The 19,261-nt window shown below is 61.6% G+C and overlaps 1 protein-coding gene across 10 annotated transcripts in view; it reads left to right on the top strand.

Annotated features, from left to right (window-relative positions):
* The first annotated feature begins 849 nt into the window (after positions 1–849).
* ADAMTSL2 (ADAMTS like 2) overlaps positions 850–19,261 on the top strand; it is a 34,203-nt gene continuing 15,791 nt past the window's right edge. The window contains exons 1-11 of one of the 10 annotated variants that reach the window (XM_029202493.1): positions 850–1,062; positions 2,807–2,897; positions 3,441–3,583; positions 4,401–4,476; positions 5,624–5,726; positions 6,238–6,383; positions 6,517–6,640; positions 9,342–9,422; positions 11,778–11,953; positions 16,754–17,102; positions 18,538–18,910. In XM_029202493.1, coding sequence (XP_029058326.1) covers positions 2,808–2,897; positions 3,441–3,583; positions 4,401–4,476; positions 5,624–5,726; positions 6,238–6,383; positions 6,517–6,640; positions 9,342–9,422; positions 11,778–11,953; positions 16,754–17,102; positions 18,538–18,910 — 1,661 coding nt within the window. In that variant the 5' untranslated portion in view covers positions 850–1,062; position 2,807. Of the gene's footprint in view, positions 1,063–2,806; positions 2,898–2,934; positions 3,584–4,400; positions 6,105–6,237; positions 6,384–6,516; positions 6,641–9,341; positions 9,423–11,777; positions 11,954–16,753; positions 17,103–18,537; positions 18,911–19,261 lie in introns of those variants that run through there. The other 9 variants (XM_029202487.1, XM_029202485.1, XM_029202488.1 and 6 more) reach the window with 9 other exon arrangements.

Below are 19,261 nucleotides of genomic sequence, written 5' to 3'. Positions count from 1 at the left end.
GCGGGTGCCTGGCGTTGTTTCCGGGGCAACTTGCAATGTCTGGGGTCCTCCCTGGGTGCCTGGGGGCCGAAGTGCGTGCCGCTGGCTCTGTGCTCTGCTCCACGCTCTGACTCAGCAGGAACACAGGCTGGAGCCCCACGCCGGCCTGCCAGGGGCTGCCCAGCTGGCCCGCGCCCAGCCAGGCCGCTGTGCCCTGCCAAGCTGGTGCTGAACATCTGCAGAGCTCCGCGCACCTCCCCCCGACTGGCTCTGGCCATCCTAGCCGTCTGGTCCGCAGGCTGTGGGCACTTCTGTCCCTTCTCCGGAACCCTCGGCTGAGCCTTGCTGAGCCTCCCTCAGTCCCTCCGCCTGCTCAGGCCTCCGTTTCTCAGGAGAATCTCTCCAAGGCTGGCTGGATGACCTCAGAGCATGGTGTCCCCTCTCGACCTCAGTCTTTCCGTCCGTAAAACGGAGCTATTGGATTGGATGCCTCATACATCCCAGACTCCATTCTGGGGAGTGGCAGAGACTGGGCCCCCTCTGGAAGCAGAAATCCGACGGACCAAGCCTGGGGCTCGGCTTTGCCGCCGCCAACCTCCCCTGTGACCCCGGGCCAGTGGGCACTCCGTCTGGACACCCGGACACGCAGTCCCGTGTTCTGGACCTGGGAAGGCGGCCTCCCTGCTCGTGGCCGCGGCAGCAGTCAGCAGGCAGCTGGGCCGGCCTGGCCGGGCTCCAGAGGCGCGGAGCGGGTTAAAGTGTGCGCCAGGCCGGCCGGCGGGCGGCGGGAGGGGGGAGCAGCCTGGTGGGAAGTGTGAGTTCCTCCCTGTCTGCCTGACAGCTATAAAGGCCGCCGTGCCGCGGAGCTGCCACTGGGCTGCGCGCCTCCCGGGAACCCCCTCTCGTGGGTGCTCTTTGAAGTGGAGGAGGGAGGCGGCGAGAGGGAGGAGAAGGAAGGGAGAGAGGCCCAGCCCGCAGCCCTCTGCGCCCCGAGGCTCCCCCACACCGCGCACCTGGCGCCGCCTGCCCGCAGCAGAGGCTCGGCCCCTTTCTTCCGAGGACAACCTGCTGACCCCCGGCCAGGTAGGCCTCCTCCCCGCCATCCCGCTTCCCACCGCAGCCCTGCCAGGGCACGAGATGCAGCCCCAAGTGCATGCATGGCATCCCCGGGCCCCTCGGGGGAGCCGTTATGTAACAGGAGCAGGGCTGGTGGGGAGGGGTCCAGACCCTCCGAGCGCGGGCGCGGGGGGGCCCCTCAGCTCCTAGCCTACCGCGCCTGAAGCCCTTGTTTGCACGGCAAGTCTCTCCCGCCGCCCGGTGGCTGTTTTTGGACCCCAGGGAGGGATGGGTCCCGCGTGAGCCGGGCCTGGCCTGCAGCCAGTGGTGTCTGGGAGCCTTAATGAAAACCAAGTGTGCAGCCGCTCAGCACCTGTCTTCAGCCTGCAGGCAGGAGCCGGGGCACAGACTAGCCAATGGGATGCCGAGGGGCCTCTGTGCCTTCGGGAGGCTGGGGGGTGTAGATGGAGGCCTGCGGGGGAGGGGCGGCAGCCGGCTGGAGCGGTGGCAGGCTGGCGGCCGGGAGGTGCGGATCTCGAGGGCTCTGGCTCCAGGCTCTGGGGTGTACTGCCGCCTTGCCTGGGGCAGAGAGAGGGCAGAGACATTCTTGGGGTGTGAGGGTGTCATTGGCGTAACTCTTGAAAATTTGCAGGTGCTTGAGCTGTGCGGAAACGAGGGTTTGAAGGAGGAGAGAAGGGGGCAGATGTGGACTTAGTTTCAGGGCTGGCGGGCATGGGGGAGGGGGGCTCTCCGGCCTACTTTCCCTGGAATTAGTCCCTGAGTTTGCTCTGGGGTCTGGGGGCTGGTCGGCCACCTGGCTGTGTTGCTTTGGGCAAGTTGGCTCCCCTCTCTGGTTCCAGGCTCTAGGGGGATGGGCTTGATGGCTTCGGAAACTCCTCCAACCCTCTGGCAAGTGACACTCAGGACCTGAGACAAACCCTGGACAGAGGCCACTGTAGGCCCCACTCCTCCGTCTCAGGGACAGATAGGGGAGGCTGAGGGCCCAGGAGGCTGCAGGCTCCCCTTGATTTGACCCCTGGCACGGAGGTCCAGCAGTGTTCTGGGCTGAGGGTGCTGGCTTCTTGGGAGACAGCCCCGCGGTCCTAGGCCACCCGCACTCCAACACTCCAGAGGCACGAGCTGTGTGCCGTGCCTTCTCTTGGGAAGGAGGGGGCACAGACGCCTGGGCTCTGCCCAGCGTGGGGTCCCTCAGGGCAGGGGGAAGCTGTGTCCAGGGAGGGAGAGGGCCTGGCAGAGTCTGTGGCGTCCACGGCCCCCTCCAGCAGCTCCATGTAGCCGATGGAAAGGATCATTCTCCCACGTGGCCAGCAAGTGCTGAACAGATAAAAATCCCAAGGTGCTCTTGCTTGGGTCGGGTGTACCGGCCAAGGTAATGGATCGACCCTCAGCTCCTTCATCCAATGGATGCAGCCCGGGCCTATAGGTGTCCCTGGGTTTCTCCCCAGGCGTTCTCCAGGCAGCTCAGTTATTCAGAGGCAAAGCGTGGCCCATGTCCCCAGATGCCCTCAGATCAGGTGGTACAGGCTTAGCGTGTACACCACCACCCTGGTGTCTCAAGCCCGTGCAGGCATCTCTAATCACTCATCGAGCTCTCCCAACAGGGCCACCAGACCGCCACTACCAACCAATCCCAGATAACCTCAGGCCTTAGCACTGGGTGGGCTCCGGGAGCTTCTCCCCAAAGCGGACTCCAGCCAGCTGCAAGCGGAGCTGGACCTGGCCTGGCAGTGACTGTGCCCTTGCTCCCTAGGATGGATGGCGGGTGGCAGCCTTCAGGCTGGGCCTGGTCCCTGCTGGCTGTGGCACTTGTGGCTGGGGGTGCATCGTCCACAGGGGCCGTGGTGAGTGGGGAGCACGATCCTTTGCCCAGGTGGGCTGACGCTGAGGGCTGGGTGGCAGACGAGGGGCAGGGGTCCGGGGGTCCTGGAGTGCCTTCCCAGATCCCCTCCCGCTCCCAGGAACGTGCCTTACAAGCCAGTGAGGCCAGCCCCTGAGTGCGGGGCTCCGGCCACTCCAGAGTCCTCGCTGATTCGGCAGGACAGGGGCTGACTGCTCACCTTCTGAGAGAAGCCCCGGAGTGTGGCGTGTAGACGGGCGGGTTTGGGTCCTGCAGAACCCAGGCTACTCGGGGAAAAGAAAGGATGGTTAGGTTCAGCCTCAGGATCCCGCCAAGCTCCCAGGATGTTCCAGATCCCCAGATGGGGCAGGACCTGAGGCCCACAGCTCCCTGGGGGGTCCCCCAGAGACCGCCCTGGAGATCTGAGCCTAGGCTTCGAGCAACCCACCCAGGGGGCTGTGTCCTCCTGTCCAGGGCACGGGGACGGCAGGCCCGTCCGGCCAGGTGCTCCAGCCTCCTTCTAACTGTCGTGGGGCCTCTCACCCAGGACAACAGCCCAACATCCAACAGCCTGGAGGCGGGCACTGATGCCACCGCCTACTGGTGGGGAGAGTGGACCAAGTGGACGGCATGTTCCCGCAGCTGCGGGGCTGGGGTGACGTCCCAGGAGCGGCACTGCCTGCAGCAGAGGTGCGGGGCTTGAGCACGTGGCCCTGAGGGGCTGGCGTGAAAGTGGGGCCGCCTGCACGGGAAAGGGAGGCCTGGGAGGTGGGGGTGTCTCGGGCTGGGAGAGGGGTCTTCAGTTTGAGGCTGCACAGGCCAGGTGAGCAAGTCAGTCTTTTCATTGGCCTCCGTTGGGGACGTGGCTTCTGTTGGGTCCCAGGTAACAGCGTCCTGGGGTTCGTCCTGCTCCATTCCTAGGGATCTTTCAGTGAGGGGTCAGGCCCACCCTGGGTTTCTCTTCTGAAGACCTGAGTTGAATAAACAGGGGGAAAGCATAAAGTGCAGTGGTTACTGTTGGCCAGACCTGGGTTCAAATCTTGCCTTGGCTACTTCCTAGCTGTGTGACCTTGGGCAAGTCACTTAACCTCTCTGAGCATCAGTTTCCTCATTTGTGGCCTGGAGCTTATGCTCGAGCCCACCTGACATTTCTGAGCATACGAGAGACAGTGTGTGTGTATGCACCGCAGCGCAGGGCCCATACATGGTAAATGTTGTTATTTTGTTACTAACTCTGTGTCCTAAGACCCTCTGCTGTGTGCTGGGGATAGAGAGGTGAATTGGATCTCACCCCCCCCCCAATAAGGGGCTAAGAAGCACCCTCTAACTACCTGAATACCTGTGACGTGAGAGGGCTCTGGTGCAGCGGCGGGGCTTGAGTGGGGAGGAAGGAGGCCTCGGTCAGAGGAATCAGAGCAGGCTCGGGGGCAGCGTGGTGGAGGAGTAGCCCAGAGGCCGCCCAGGAGCAGAAGCAGGGTCAGGGCTGCAGCCCGTGTCCTCCCGCCAGGAGGACGTCTGTCATGGGCACTGGGAACCGGACCTGCACGGGCACGTCCAAGAGGTACCAGCTCTGCAGAGTACAGGTGAGGCTCCGCCAGCCGGGACCCCCTCCCCCATCCCCCTTCTCTGGCAGGTGTCAGGTCAGCTTCCCGGTGGCCCTGAGCCCTCTGGACACTCTGTCCAGGGCTTGCCACTTACACCCTGTTGAAGAGAAGGGTGGTGAGGGACCCCGGGCTCAGAATCCCCCCTTCCGGCATCAAATCAAATTTGTGGTGCCCACCGCGGGCTGCGGGCACCTGAGGGGAAAAGGACCCATTTCTGCTGGCGGAACTCCAGCACGACCTCAAGGTCTGGGGTCTAGGGGCGCACGCGGCCCCTGCGCTCAGCGTGAACCCTGCTCACCGGCATCCCCGGGGGACTGGAGTCACCGGCATCCCCCCTGTGCGCCCACCTCTGCTCTCTACGCCCTCAGCACCCAAGCCTTCTTTGTCAGTCGCGTGCTGCACCGAGGTGGCCGGGTCTGGGCAGGAGGTGCTGACTCTGGCTCACCCTCCGGTCACCTCTCGATGGGGCCAAAGCCAGTCTGAACCGGACCCCCGGGACGGGGGGCGGGGCAGAGAGATGATGCTGTGCGTGTCCCCATGTCCCTGCGTCCGTGTGTCTGTGTGGGCCCGTGGGGGGAGTTAGGGGCTGGAGGGAGGCGAGCGGCCATGACCTCTGTGCTGGCCTCACCAGTCAGCTGCCCTCCTGACGTGAGCTCGGGAGGGAGCCCTGGCCCAGTTCGGCTTCTGGCCGTGGCGTGAGCAGCTGGGCCCCGCACAGGCCCCTCCCCTCTGCCCCACGGGCTCCTCTTCTACGAAGTCAGGCCCACGCAGTCAGTGCCCGTGTCCCAGGCACTGTGGCTATGGCTGCGGACACGTAGATGGGCCCCTGCCCGAGGACGCGGGGCGAGTGGGGACCCCGCGCGAGCACCGCCGAGGCCGGTGTCCCTGCCGCTCCATGTGCAGCCTGGGAGAAGGCCGGGGCGGTGGGGCTGAAAGGATCCAGCCCAGAGCACAGGGAGGGCCAGCACACGTGGGTGCTGGAGGCCTGGTCCTCCCTCCCTCCTTCCAGAGAGCCCGAGAGACGGAGAGTAAGGAGGAGAGCCACTTCCTGCTCTGCCTGGACAAAAATGCTTTTGTCGGGCCGAGTCCCTCCCAGAGCCTCCCGCCCTGTCTTCCCGCTTCCCAGGAGTGTCCGCCGGACGGGAGGAGCTTCCGCGAGGAGCAGTGCATCTCCTTCAACTCCCGTGTGTACAACGGGCGGACGCACCAGTGGAAGCCACTCTATCCTGGTACTGTGGCCCTGGGCCACCCAGCAGGGAATTCTCTGGCAGGATCTCTACCTGATGGTCACTTCCTGGGGCCTGTGGGAGGGAATGTCCTCGTCCAGTGGGTAGGCAGGTGGGGAAACAGGCCCAGAGGTGGCGGCGGGGGGGTCTTGTCCAAGGTCATAAGTAGTTCAGGCGGCAGTGTAAATGACTTGGCCTCTCCCGCTCACCGGGTAAGTGCAGGGTCCCCAGGACCGGCAGCCCAGGGCCATCAAGTCGGCTCAGACCTCCTGCAGAGGGGACACTGCCCCCCACTCACAGGGCGGCAGAGGCTGGACTTCCAGAGCCTGGGCTGGGCCAGATCACCTGCATCTTGGTCCGTTTCTGCCACTGAGACCCCAGGCAAGTTCTTTCCATTCTCCAGGCCTCCGTTTCCCCATCTGTGCCATGAAAGAAGTGCCGTCTCAGTGCGGGGGAGGGGAGGTCCCTGACTCTGGCCCCGCCAGCCGCACTGAGACCCTGTCTCCGCCATCAGATGACTATGTGCACATCTCCAGCAAGCCGTGCGACCTGCACTGCACCACTGTGGACGGCCAGCGCCAACTCATGGTCCCCGCCCGCGACGGCACGTCCTGCAAGCTTGCCGACCTGCGAGGGGTCTGCGTGTCTGGAAAATGTGAGGTTGTTCAACATTGTAGCAGAAGTACCACCGGTCTCCTTGCGCCGGCCGCCCACCTGTCCACCCAGGCAGTGGCGGCCCCGGGGCCCGGGCCTCAGCGCCCTCCCAGCAGCCTCTCCGCCTCCCTTCCTGCAGCCCATCGGCTGTGACGGGGTGCTCTTCTCCACCCACACGCTGGACAAGTGTGGCGTCTGCCAGGGGGACGGAAGCAGCTGCACCCACGTGACAGGCAACTACCGCAAGGGGAACACCCACCTGGGTAAGAGCCCCTGCCGCTCTGGGTCCAGGGCCCGTGGGATCCTGCCGCCGGCTGCTAAGTGACTGTGCAGGGTCCTTCCCCTCCTGGGCCCCCCGATCCTCCACCCAGGCCCAGCAGGGCTGGCCAGTGGCTCTGTAAGGCCCCCATTGGCTACAGGAAGAGCAGCAGCTCTGTGTTGAGCACCTCCTGGATACCAGGTGCCGCAGTGCTCACAGGGATTGGGGACCACATTTGACCCAAGCGCAGCCTTCAGGGAGATGTTAATACCATCCTTAAAAGGGGGAAACTGAGGCACGCGTTCCGTCCTCACCGCTGATATGAGATTGAGGTCTGGGCGCACAGATTCTGGGGCCTAAGCTCTCAAACCCGAGTTTCAAGGGCTGAAGGGGTCCAGGCTCCCGCCAGCTCCGCGCCGGCCGCAGCGCAGAGCCGGCCCTCCTGGGGGTTGGGGGAGGGGCGGGCAGGGGGTCTGTGCCTGTGACAGGATTTTGCACTTTTGGAAGGATATTGCTTATAATACTCAGTCTTGAACTGAATACATTCCTGGGTCTCAGTTAATGCCTGTGGGATTAAACTGGGTTATCACAGCCTCCAGACTGGGAAAGGTAGGGCAGCTTGAAACCCATTTGACAGATGGGGAAATTGAGGCCCAGGGTAGGAATTGCTGGCTCGAGGTCCCTCAGTGAGGCCAGGTGCGTCTGGACTAGAGCCAACCCCTTGAGAGCCCCCAAGGACCTGGCTGTCAGGACCCCCACGTGTCCCGGAGGTGGAGGGGACAGACAATTTCGGAGTTAGAGTTATAGGGCTTGGACGAGAGACCCAGGGATGGACATGCCGACTGAGGAGAGGCAGGGTAAGGAAAGGAGGGGTGTCTTTAGCGGAAGCCCAGCCGGGCAGGGGTCTGAATAAGGCAGGGCGAGCACAGTGGGCAGAGGCCGCTTTCTTCAGAGGCCTCGCTGTGGGAGGGGCGCAGGCAAAGACATCGCGCCTTTCCTCCCTTCCTTTCACAAACCTGCTTTTGGGACCTTCCGCCAGATCCTGGGGCGTGGAGCTGGCAGGGGCAGGGTTCAGAGGGTGCGTCTCTTTCTGAGCGCCTCCTGGGTGCCAGGTGCGGCAGTAAGGTTCATGCCCACGTGGAGCTCTCAGCTTGGGGGCCCGGGGCTGACCCTTAACCAAGCCCACCTGTAACTCTACCAAGTGCACTGCACGGTTAACTCGCTCCCAGCGCTTGACTCCGGGTGGGGACTACCACTGTTGTCATTTTATAGATGTGGAAACAGAGAGGTTAAGAAACTGGGTTAAAGTCACATAGCCAGAAGAGGCAGAGGTGGGTGTGAACGCAGACAGCTTGCTCCCGGGTCTGTGGTCCTAAGCACTGACCCACATGCTCCCCTGGTAGATGTGTGCGAGGTAGCTATGGTGAAGAATCTCGGAGCTGTGTGCTAATTTAAAAACTAACACATATAAAACTTCATTTAAGTAAATGGTATTTAAGCAAAGTCATCATTTCCTAATCGTTTTACCTCTATAACTCTTGTGTCTGTCAGCTGGAAATACTAGGGCAGCAGGTAAACGACTGTGTCCCTTTTCCCGACTCTGCGCCCAGCGACACAAGCTGGCAGCTTGACATCGGCCACGGTGGGTGGAAGCGCTTGTCCTCTGGAAATCGGCCGATACTGCAGGTCACAGCTGCTCCTGTCCTCCTGCCAAGAGAGCCAGTGGTTAGGCGTTTAGGGGCTCCCCGCGGGCTGGAAGGACCAGCTCAGGGTCTTCAGGGGGCTGTAAAGGGGGGCGGCTGGCAGGAGCGGCTCACCTGGCAGGCGGGCCCACGTGCCCCTCGGGTGACTTGGGCATCGGCCCAGCAAACCTGATTCAAGAAGCCCCTCGCCACCTTCTCCCGGACGGCTTTTCATTCTGAGGGCTTTAAAAAAACTCCCTCCTTCTCCCAGCAAACCCTCTACCACCTGCTGGCAGCACGGTCCCTTCCTCAGACCTCTGCCCCCCAAGACCCTTGGTCCCTTTGTGGGGGGCTCTGTGAGGGTCTCCGTGGCTGCCGCCCCACCTGACTGGGGCCTTCGATGACAGGCCCTGAGCTGGGGCCTCATACTTCCTCATTTACACCTTTGAATGTAGCAAGCCTTTAAAATCAACGTGATGGTATGACAACGTGGGTTTCTAAAATAGCACCGGTGATGACGTCCTCGGGGCCGGGCTCTGTGCTACCCAGACTCTCCTCCGTCATCTAGAGTGGGGGCCGTCATCCCTGTACAGGCGAGAAAACTGAGGCCCAAGTGCTGCAGCAGCCTGCTCAGGGTCACCTTGGTGGTAGTGGCAGAGCAGGACCCAAGTATGTTGACTCCAGCAGACTTACGGTCCCTGTGGCCTGTGGTGTGCCTCGGAAGGAACAGGGCAGGTACCAGGGAGCATCTCCCACAGCCTTGGTAGGAAAGTGTCTCGGAAGCGGGGAATGCTGGGGCCGTGCCGGAGCGGTGGGTCAGCTCTCCCGTGGCAGGGCGTGTTCCGCCAGGTCCTGGACTTGCCTCTTGGGCCCCAGGTGCACAGCTCTGGCAGCGGGGAGGGGCTGCCCTTAGACGCTGCCCCTCACCCGCCAGGAGTGCAGGAGGGTGGTGACTGCCGTCCTGCAATCGAGAGGCAGTGGCCACAGCCGGCCTGCCGCTCACCGTTGTTCCGTGTCCCCCAGGTTACTCTCTGGTGACCCACATCCCGGCCGGCGCCCGAGACATCCAGATTGTGGAGCGGAAAAAGTCTGCGGACGTCCTAGGTGTGTATGTGGGGCCTGGGTGGCTTCATAGGGGCTTATCGTTTTGCATGGGGTGAAATGTGTGGGTTATGAGTGGACAGGGGACACTTGACCTTGGGTCCCTTCTTGCAGGAGAGGGATGGCCCCAGAAGCCAGAGCTTGACCTGAGTGGGTGCATGTGTGTAGCATGTGGTGGCGGTGGGGGGGGGGGGGTCGTAGGGAAGCTGACCTCACCCCTATGTGTGCAGAGGTCTTGCACTCAGAGTTGCTTAATAATGGAGGGGGTCATGACTCAGGTAGTGAGTTCCCTGTCCCTGGAGGGCAAGGCACAGGCAAAAGCTGGAGGTGCTGGCGGCGGCCTCTCTGCTCCCCCCGCTGCCCCCCCAGGTCCGAGGAGTGAGACTCTGGGGCTGAGAAGGTTGAGGCAGAGCGAGAAGGAGTAGGTGGCCAGTCTGAGGCCAAGGGTGACGAGAAGCAGGGGTGGGATTCAAACTCCCATCTGGGGCCCTCGAGTTGATGTTTTGGCTACTGGACCGTCTCTGGTGGGAAGCTGGATTCAGTAGGGGTCCTTGAGGATTGTGGAGTCATTTGCATGGTGGCTGAGGCGGTGAGGCCCCACGTTGGTGACAATTTCTGGAAGGGCTCCCTGTGTAGTGGGCTGTTGGCGGGGCAATGCACCTTGTCTGCACCCCCGGGGGAGCCCCTTCTGGCCAAGGAGGGCAGATACTAACATCTGTGAGCCGATCTGCACAGGGCAGGTGGGGGACCCGGGCAGGGCTCACCTCCCTCCCTCTCAGGGCAGCTTCTCGGGGGCCAGGGCTGGTGGGGTGTGACCACCCTTCTAAGGGAACGCTGGGGTGGAGGGTGGGTCTTTGCTAAAGGTCCTCAAGGTTGAACTCAGCACGGGCTCTCAGCCCTTCAGGCCCTGGGGCCCCAGTGCCTGGGGCCCTGAGCCCCAGCCCCCAGCCGGCGGGTCTGCACGCTCCAGGCCCCAGCCCCTGCGGCCCGAGCACGGGGGCCAGGCCTCTGCCAGGCCGGTTGCTCTGTGGCCCGCTGGGAGGGTGGTGAGGCCAGGAAACACCGTGTTCCCAGAGCTGGCTGCAAAGCCATCGTTCTTGAAACAGACGCGTGGAAATACCAAGGGCCGCCTCAGAGCACTGGGAAAGCCGCAGGAAGGAAGGTCGTTACTGTCAGGAAACAGGTTTGGACTCGGGCCGGGGATTTAACCCTGTGCACAGACCCAGCCCGTCCGTGTCCTCCTCGCCCAGCTCCCGCTCTTATCCCCGTTAGTTTTCAACGTTGCCACACGGAGGGTGTTTTTCCAGCAGACGCGTCCTGCTTGCTGCGTCTGCCTGATAATAAATGAACCGCCCGTCTCCTCTGCTTGGAGTTGCATCAGAAGCTTTGGAAGCTGAACTCTTCCCCACCTTCGGGCCAGTTCCTGGCACGGGCTCTAAAGAAACCCTCTGGAAGACACACTGTCCCCGAGGTGGAGCCCCGCCCCACGGCCCCGGGGCTCCCAGGGAGGGCCAGCCGTCCCGCCTCTGGACAGATGTCCCAGCCCATTGCGGGGGGCCGCACGTGCATTCCCGCTGTCTGGGCGTCATCGCGCTCCAGTTCTGGGAGTGGATGTCCTTCTGAAGTCCTTGGTTCCAAGTGTCCACCGGCACCCCGCCTCAGAGAGAGGCTGACTGGGAGCCACACCGGGGTGGAATGGGCCGATCCGGCCAACGGTCAGCCGGGTCCCCCGGTCTGGGAGGCAGAATGTCATGCTCCCAGCGAGAGCACGGAACTGGTCAGCTTGGGGTCGGGTAGGGCCTGCTGGGGCCGCTGGGACAGGGCTGCAGTGTTGCTCGGCCTGGGCCCTGGTGGGGCACTACGGTCCCCTCCCCGTGTCAGGGGAGGGGAAGCTGGGGGTGCCAAGTCAGCCCGGCTCACATGGGGAAGTCTGCAGCAGAGCCAGGCAGGGTGGCCCTGCCCCAACCTGGCGGACACCTGCTGTCCAGCGTGTGTCTCGACCTGGTCGCTTGGTCCCTATGCTCCACATCACCTCTCAGCCCCAGCCCCTTTGGAGGCGGCCGGAACGGCAGGACCAAGTGGGCCCTGGGCCAGCCACCCTCAGTCGTCCAGACAAGCCCTTGTTTATTTTAGGCTGATAGGAAGGAGGACCCACATCTCCCTGGCCAGGGCCACATGCCGTGTGCAAACAGAGCGTCCCACTCCCACGACGTGGTGTTTCCTGTCTTTGGGTGTTTGGGGAGGGTCACAGGGATCCACAGGTTGGCCAGAGGTCCCGAGTGCGAGGTCCTATCCCCCCCCTCCCATCCCCACTCCGGCCGCTCCGGCTCAGGTGACCAGGCAGCTGTGCCCTTTCAGCTCTTGCAGATGAAGCTGGCTACTACTTCTTCAATGGCAACTTCAAGGTGGACAGCCCCAAGAACTTCAACATCGCCGGCACCGTGGTCAAGTACCGGCGGCCCATGGACGTGTACGAGACGGGAATCGAGTACATCGTGGCGCAGGGGCCCACCAACCAGGGCCTGAACGTCATGGTGCGTGGGCCGCGGCTCCGGGGCTTCCCCAGAAGCCGGCAGCAGGCGGGGGGCTTCCGGGCCAGCGCCTCCGCGCATCTCGGGGTGGGCCTCATTCCTTCAGTCCCTCGTTCACTCACTGAGTCACTCCCTCAACCCAGCCCTCACTCAGATTTTCATTCCTTCGCTAGTCTCCCATTTACTCATTAATTCATTTACCTGTTCACTTGTTCACCCAAGCACCTGCTGACTCACACTCTCACTTGTGTGACCCTCCTCTCCCCTCCCTCCCTCCCTCCCTCCCTCCTTCCTTCCTTCCTTCCTTCCTTCCCTCCTTCTTTCCTTCCTTCCCTCTGTTAGCACCCTTGGAGGATGTGCACAGCAGGAGGTTCTGTGCAGGGCATCAGGAACTGTGTGGGGAGATGAGGACAGAAGGCTGGATGGGGTACAGGGATGCAGGACCCACTCCCCACTCCACAGGTTGGGGTTCAAGCCCCCCATGGAGTTCCCTACCCTCGGCCCCATGGACACTGTGGCATTCCTGCCAGGTCCTTGATGCTGAGGGACCATGGCAGTGCTTGTCACGGCTGTCCCCCTGATGCTGCACCCAGGATGCTCATGGCTCCTGGGGGGAGTGCATGGGGCGTGAGCAGAGGGCAAGAGAGCTTGGCTTGTTATGGCCAGCTTGCCGGGACTTTTCCCGTGGCTACTGTCTAGAAGTGAATGGCATTGCCGCTTGGTGCCCCAGATCTGAAAATGCAGAGGAATTATCACTGAAATCATGTGATGTCAAGAGGCTCTTGGAGGCCTGCCGGCTTTCGTGGAAGCTGAGGGATACGGTGGGCACAGAGCCCACCCACCTGACCAATGCCAGAGGCTGGCCCATGGCAGGTGGCAAAGACGTTCTATCTCTCACCCGTTTGTTTCGTGCCCCTCCCAGGGTGGGCGCCCTGTAGTGTGCGTTAACAGGTGATCCAGAGGCCTTCACATGTTACGTCTCCGCCACTGATCCAACTGCGCGTGTCTTCTGCAGACCTCCTCATGCCCGATCTTAAAGTCTTTTCCATCCAGGCTCCCGACCAACCGGCCAAGCCAAGTACACTGTCCACGAGTCAGTATTTATTCTTACTTAGGGCCACTCTGCCTTCCAAACAAGTTGGGTGGCCACCTTATATGTACGGCCTGAAGCCCTCTGGGAGGATTTTCCTTCACAGCAACTCTTCAGGGCTATCCCATTTTCAGCTCGCACCCCCAGACCAAGCTGACGCAGCTCGGAGCCAAGTTTTGCCATTTCGCTCCTCTCTGTCTTCACCCTAAGGGTACTCCGTGCAGCTGTAGCTGTGAGCTGAGAGAGGGATGCTGGCACCAGAGTCCCGGATGCTGGGAGGTTGGGTCACCCACTTTTCTGTCCCTCTAGTCCTGGATTGCTGCTGGGCCCTCCTGACCCCGTAACTTAACGGAGTTGAGAGGCCTCGTGTTATAATGTTCGGCTCTAGCTGTGTGGGTCACTTGATGTCCTGTGGGCAAAGGGTCATCTCTAGTGGGGTCTGATAGCACACCAGGAGGCTTTTTCAAATAACGTCTATTTATTTTAGGTGATATGGCCTTCCTCTAGAATACTAGGGGTCTACGTTATCATTTTCTTAGCAAAGTTTGCCAGAAACTCCACAGTCCATCTTTCCCCACCACAGACACCTTTATTACTGCAGGGGCTGCTGGGTATTACAGTCCAGGTGGTGGGCTGCTTGCATCACAGCCTGGGCCTCCTGCAGAGCCCTTTCTCCTCAGGACCCCACTCAAGGCAAATCCAGTATATGGATTGGACCAATATTCCCTGGTGCGGAATATGTTGTGTCCTAAATTCTTCACGACTGGGGGCATGAGATCTGATAAGTTTCCCTTTATTTTCAAGGAGATGTCTTGTGCCGCCCTAGAGTACTGGACCCTGAGATTTTCACTGATGTGGGGCCAGTCTTCACAGGGGTTAATCTCCGATCCTCTGGAATACGTATGTTTTACCAAGGCCTCCAGTGCCCCTTCCTGCTCATCAGGTCTGATAAACGTGATGTCGTCAATGTAGAGGACCAATGTCATGTTCTGTAGGACGGCCCAGACCCGTTTGTACCGCGCGTTATGACGGGAAGCGGGAGAGTCAACCATAGCCCTGGGTCAGAACTCTAAATGTGTGAAACAGAGCTCTTCTGCTTCTCCTTCCTGATGGGGGTAGAAAAGAATTTGCCAGATGGTCAACTTGAGGGCAGGTTAATCCGCTCTAGAAAGGATGCCGTATCTGTCCCAAAGCTGCAACTGGGGCTGCTGCTCGGTTGAGCTTGCAGGAATCCACTGTCACCCTCCTGGATCTGTCTTGCTTTTGTAGGGGCCAAACTGTTGAATGAAATGGGGGCTATGATGGGGTCAGCACCCCTGCATCCTTTAGGTCTTTGAGCGGCGCTAATCTCTGTGTTTTCCCCCCAGGGTGCAATATGGTTTCTGATTTACTCCCCGCCCAGGTCAAGGAGCCAACAGGAGAGTTCTGCTGACTCCCAGTTATGCGTCTGGGGGCTGGGTGAGCCTTGGATCCAGCGGATAGACTGTCAACCAGACCTGGGCCTTGTTTGGGCCATTACTTGTCATCCACGTGCTCTCACCGTAAAGGGGACAGTAATGATGCTTTGGGTCCCTGGTTAACAATGACAACTTGAACCCTGGTCCTACAATGTCTACCCGTTTCTCCACTGAGCAGCTCACCAAGTAAATAGCTGTGGGCTCTTTGGTGGAACTGGGGGGATCATGACCATATCAACCAATTGGGGATCCTTCTTCCCGGGGACCTGGCTGTTCCATCCTCCAGCAGATTCTGGGTCTAGAAAGTGGTCCAGGAAACTGGGCAGGGACTGTGACGTTTATGTGGCAGCTGCCGTCTGCTTTGCGATCATCCACCCGTGATTTCTTCTGATCATACAGATTGAGAAGAACCTTTGCTGGGCCCATGCATTTGTCCCCTAGGAGTCCTTTGTTCTGTCAGCTGTGTCCAAAGGCTCAAGCTCCCTGGCTACCGTGTCAACCTCATTGCTCGTTACAGTACCTGAGCCCCCTTGTCTGATTACCATGGAGAGTTCAGCTCTGTACTGGCATCTCCTGCCACCGGCCCTGGCCTAGGAGGACACCCAACACCATCCCTCTAGGTGTCCCTCCGACTGACGTGGGTGACTCTTCACCATCACGCTTCCTTTCACTGTGGCGGCCGGAACGTCCTCCAGGTGATCCTGAAGAAAATAGTCACCTGGCGGCTTTTCCAGCCTTTTCCTCCCTCTTCCGTCGTCTGCTGTGGTGGTGCCAGCACGGGTCCTCCCCTTAGTGTGTTGGCCTCACCTTCCCCGGGGTGCTTGCGAGTGTGGTCCCTCCTCCATCCTGAGCCGGGGCTCCCACAGGAGAGACTCCCCCCATCCAGGCTCAGCTTCTGCCGCGGCTGGTTCTGCAGGGTCGTTCCCGATGGCCCCGTCTCCCCCGAGCAGCCCCAGGGCTCCCCTGAGTAGGTGAAGAGGGCGCTTAACGTGAGCCATCAGCCAGGTGGCCCGGGGAGGAGGTGGGCAAGGCCCTCAGGGAGGCAGAGGTCTCCGTACGATCTTCAGGCGAGGGCCAGGTGCTGGCCTTAACAGCGAGGAATGGCCACTTTTTAGGCTCAAAGATTCAGGGGAATCTGAGATTTCAAAATTTTTAAGCAGATTGACTCAGACCCCCACGCCCCAAGTCTCCTCCCGGTCGGGCTCTTGGCGAGGTGGAGAAGCCAACATGCCCCGGCTCTCTGACGTTCTTCTACCTTTTCTGGCCCTGCTGGAGGACATGCGAGTCTCTGTGTAACACCTAGGAGGTAGCACTCTGGCTTGGCCTTAGGTTGGAGGTTTGGTGGTGATGTCACCCTAGCCTTTCACTGTCTATCTCCAAAGCGCCACATTCTGAAGACCTTTCTCCTTTCTCAAGGTACACCCCAAGCCCAGCCAACTCCCAACACTTGAGACATGGCGCCCAAAGCGCATTCTCTTCCTCTGATGTCTCATTCCAGCCTGACACCTGGGGGGATCTCAGGGGTCCATGCACCGCGAGGGAGGGCTCGCGTCACCCCTGCTGGCGGGGGATCCCGCTCCAAACTCCCATTTGAGAGCTGCTTCCTGGGGCTTCTGACACCAGCTGACTTAGGCGGTGTCCCTCGAAAGAGCCGCGAGTACTCAGTCGGGGGAGCAGGACAGTCAGGGGGGAAAGCTGGGGGGCGACGCAGTCTCGACAGAAACCTCAGCCCATCCCCCAGTCAGCTCTGATGCTGGGACGGTCCTCAGGGGCCTCGGCCCTGGTACTTGCGCTTGGCTGGCAGTGGGGGGCTCCGGGGGGAAGGTGGTGGGGACGGTGCACTCTTATAACTTGGGATTTCTGGCACGTGGTGATAGTAAAATGCAGGTTGGGTTTTAATTGGTTTTATTACCTTTAAAACATTCTCTGCACCCCGCGCACCCTTCACTTCCTGTGCCTGGGGCGGACGGCTCCCTCTGCCCCTTCCCTGGCCGTGTTCGCCCGTCTTTGGACACGGACTGCCCCTGGGGCCACGCATAGCCTTGGGTGGGCGTGGCAGCGTTCTTCGGTCAAGGGTGAGTCCCTGGGAAGGACTCGGCTGCAGGCCGCAGCAGGAAAGCCTTCTGCAGCTCAGGGACAAGAGTCTTCTGTCCTCAAGGGGCTTGTGGGCAGTGGGCCTCGGCAGCCACTCCAGGCTGGTGGGGAAGGGGCTGGGGTGAGGGAGGGCTTGGAATCCCACTTCTCCTCCTCCCCCAGGTGTGGAACCAGAACGGCAGAAGCCCCTCCATCACCTTTGAGTACACGTTGCTGCAACCGCCGCACGCGCACCGCATCCCACCCGTCTACTACGGCTTCTCGGAGCCCGCCTCAGACAGCGCGGAGAGCCAGGAGCTGGACGGGGCTGGGCTGGTGGGCTTCCTTCAGCACAACGGCTCCCTCTACGGCCAGGCCTCCTCGGAGCAGCTGGGCCTGGACAACCGACTGTTCGGCCACCGGGGCCCGGGGATCGAGCTGGGTCTGAGCAAAGGCCAGGAGACCAACGAGGTGTGCGCGCAGGCCAGCGGCAGGGCCTGCGAGGGGCCCCCCAGGGGCAAGGGCTTCCGAGGTAACCAGGAGGAGGGGCGGGGTGGGGCGGGGCTTCCCAGGGAGAGGGGCCTCGGGTGAAGGGTCTTCAGAACCCGGCACCTGCAGAAGAGGGTGACAGAGGTGCCGGTTCCGTGCAGGCTGACCGGGCAGGCCCAGGGCCGGCCCTTAGCAGACATCCTCTGCACATACCTTCCTCCAGGTGGGTATGGTTATCCCCATTTGACAGGTGGGGAGACTGAGGCTTAGAGGGAGGGGTCTTGCCTGCGTCACACAGTCCACCACGGAGGGGCTGGGGGCAGATCCAGGATGGTCCGGCCCCATAGCCCGTGCTCTCACTCATTCGGTGGAGACAGACAGACAGACAGACAGACAGCATAGCGCACGAGGTGTGACCAGAGCTCCGGGAGGGAATGACGGGCAGCTGAGGGGCACAGGGAGGACCTCGAGTTCTTGGAGAGGGTGACCCCTGACCTGAGGGCTCCAGAGCAAGTACGGGTTAGCCAGGGGAGGGCATAGGAGAGGGGCGGGGGTGAGGGGCCCAGCAAGGGCCAGCCTGGCGGGACAGGCTCCAGGGGAAGCCGCAGGAGGTGCAGCTGAAGACGCAGCGGTGGGTCACAGTCCCTGACCCCATGCTGACAGCTTGGCTGTGCTCCTGAGGGCCGTGGAGTGACACGTCGGGGCTGGGCTGGACCATCAGCCCTGCTGAGGGGTGGAGGGTAGAGCAGACTTGAGAAGACTCCCCTCACTGACTTGGGGGCAAGTTTCCAAGACCCTGAGAGTCTTCAAGTAGGAAACACTTTAGAGGCGGTATTTGTTCCCTGGGGCTCCTGCAGCAAACTCCCACCAACCGGGCGGCTTAAAACCTCAGAAACGTATTCTCTCCCCGTTCTGGAGGCCAGAAGTCTATGGAATAGAATCAAGGTGTCGGCAGGGCTGTGCTCCCTCTGGAGGCTCCAGGGGAGGGTCCTTCCCGCCGCTTCCAGCTCCCGGTGGCGCAGGCGTCCCTTGGCTTGTGGCCGCATCGCTGCAGACTCTGCTCTGTCTTCACACGGCTTCTCCTCTGCGTCCGTGTGTCTCTGCGTGTTCTCTTCTTAAAAGGACAGCAGGCGTTGCAGTTATAGGGTCCGTAACGATCTCATCTGGAGATCTGTATGTCTATGAAGGTCTTATTTCCACATAAGCTCACATTCTGAGGTTCGGGGCAGATGTGAATTTCGGGGAAACCCTATCCAACCCATGGCAGAGGTCAAGCAGGCTCCCCAACAAGAGGTTGTCCAGGCCGGCTCGCGAGCCTCCGCCGGGCGATCTGTGTCCGCTCATCGGGCAGAAACCTGCCTCTGGACGCTTCCCGGTTCAGGTCTTTGCTGCAGCACACCTGCTCCGCCCCTGCCCAGGGCAGCCCTTGCCCCGCCATGAGGGGGCACTGGAGGTTGAGCCACCCATCTCCCCTGTAGACGGCAACGCCACCGGGACGGCTCTCGCGGGACACCAGGATGACCAAGAGGCTGGCGCCCGTTTTACCTCCCAGGAGCTCCTCTCAGCCAACGCCATCTCCGACCAGCTCCTGGACACGGGCTCCGACTCCAAGGAGGTCCCCCTCAATGAGACCAGCAACAGCATCTTTGCACAGGGCGCCCCGAGGGGCTCCCCGGCCGACAGCCTCTACGTCGAGTACGAGGAGAACGAGGGAGCCGGTGCTTACCTGCTCAACGGGTCCTACCTGGAGCTGAGCACTGACAGAGTGGCCAACACCTCCTCCGAGGCCCCATTCCCCAACGCCAGTGCCAGCCTCCCTGCCTTGGCTGGGAACAGGACGCAGAAAGCCAGGTAAGAGGCAACTCCCCAGTCCTGTCTGGGGGCTGCTGGGTGAGGGCCGGGATGGAGGTAGGTGGGAGAGAGCCGCCCCCGCCCAGGGCCCCCCCGCCTCACCCCGCGGATCTGAGCAGGGGGTCAGAGGCCTGGGTTTTAGCATCTTTCCCACAAGTTAGGTCCACGGGCTAAAGCTGGTGCCGAGTGCCCACGTGTGATGTGATTCCGGGAACTGGGGGGCAGAGGGGGAAGAGGTGAACAGTTCTGAGCACTTGGGGCTGAGTGTTCCATGTGCACAGAGACATGTTCTCATCCGAGCCAGCCTTAGCTTTAGGGAGGGGTACTGGGCTCAGAGAGGCAGGTAAGCGA

This window comes from Monodon monoceros, unplaced genomic scaffold, assembly GCF_005190385.1.
Source record: "Monodon monoceros isolate NGI ecotype Baffin Bay Population unplaced genomic scaffold, NGI_Narwhal_1 Super_Scaffold_5, whole genome shotgun sequence".
Lineage (NCBI taxonomy): Eukaryota > Metazoa > Chordata > Mammalia > Artiodactyla > Monodontidae > Monodon > Monodon monoceros.
Note: the sequence above shows the minus strand (reverse complement) of the source record. Positions and strands in the feature narration are given on the sequence as shown.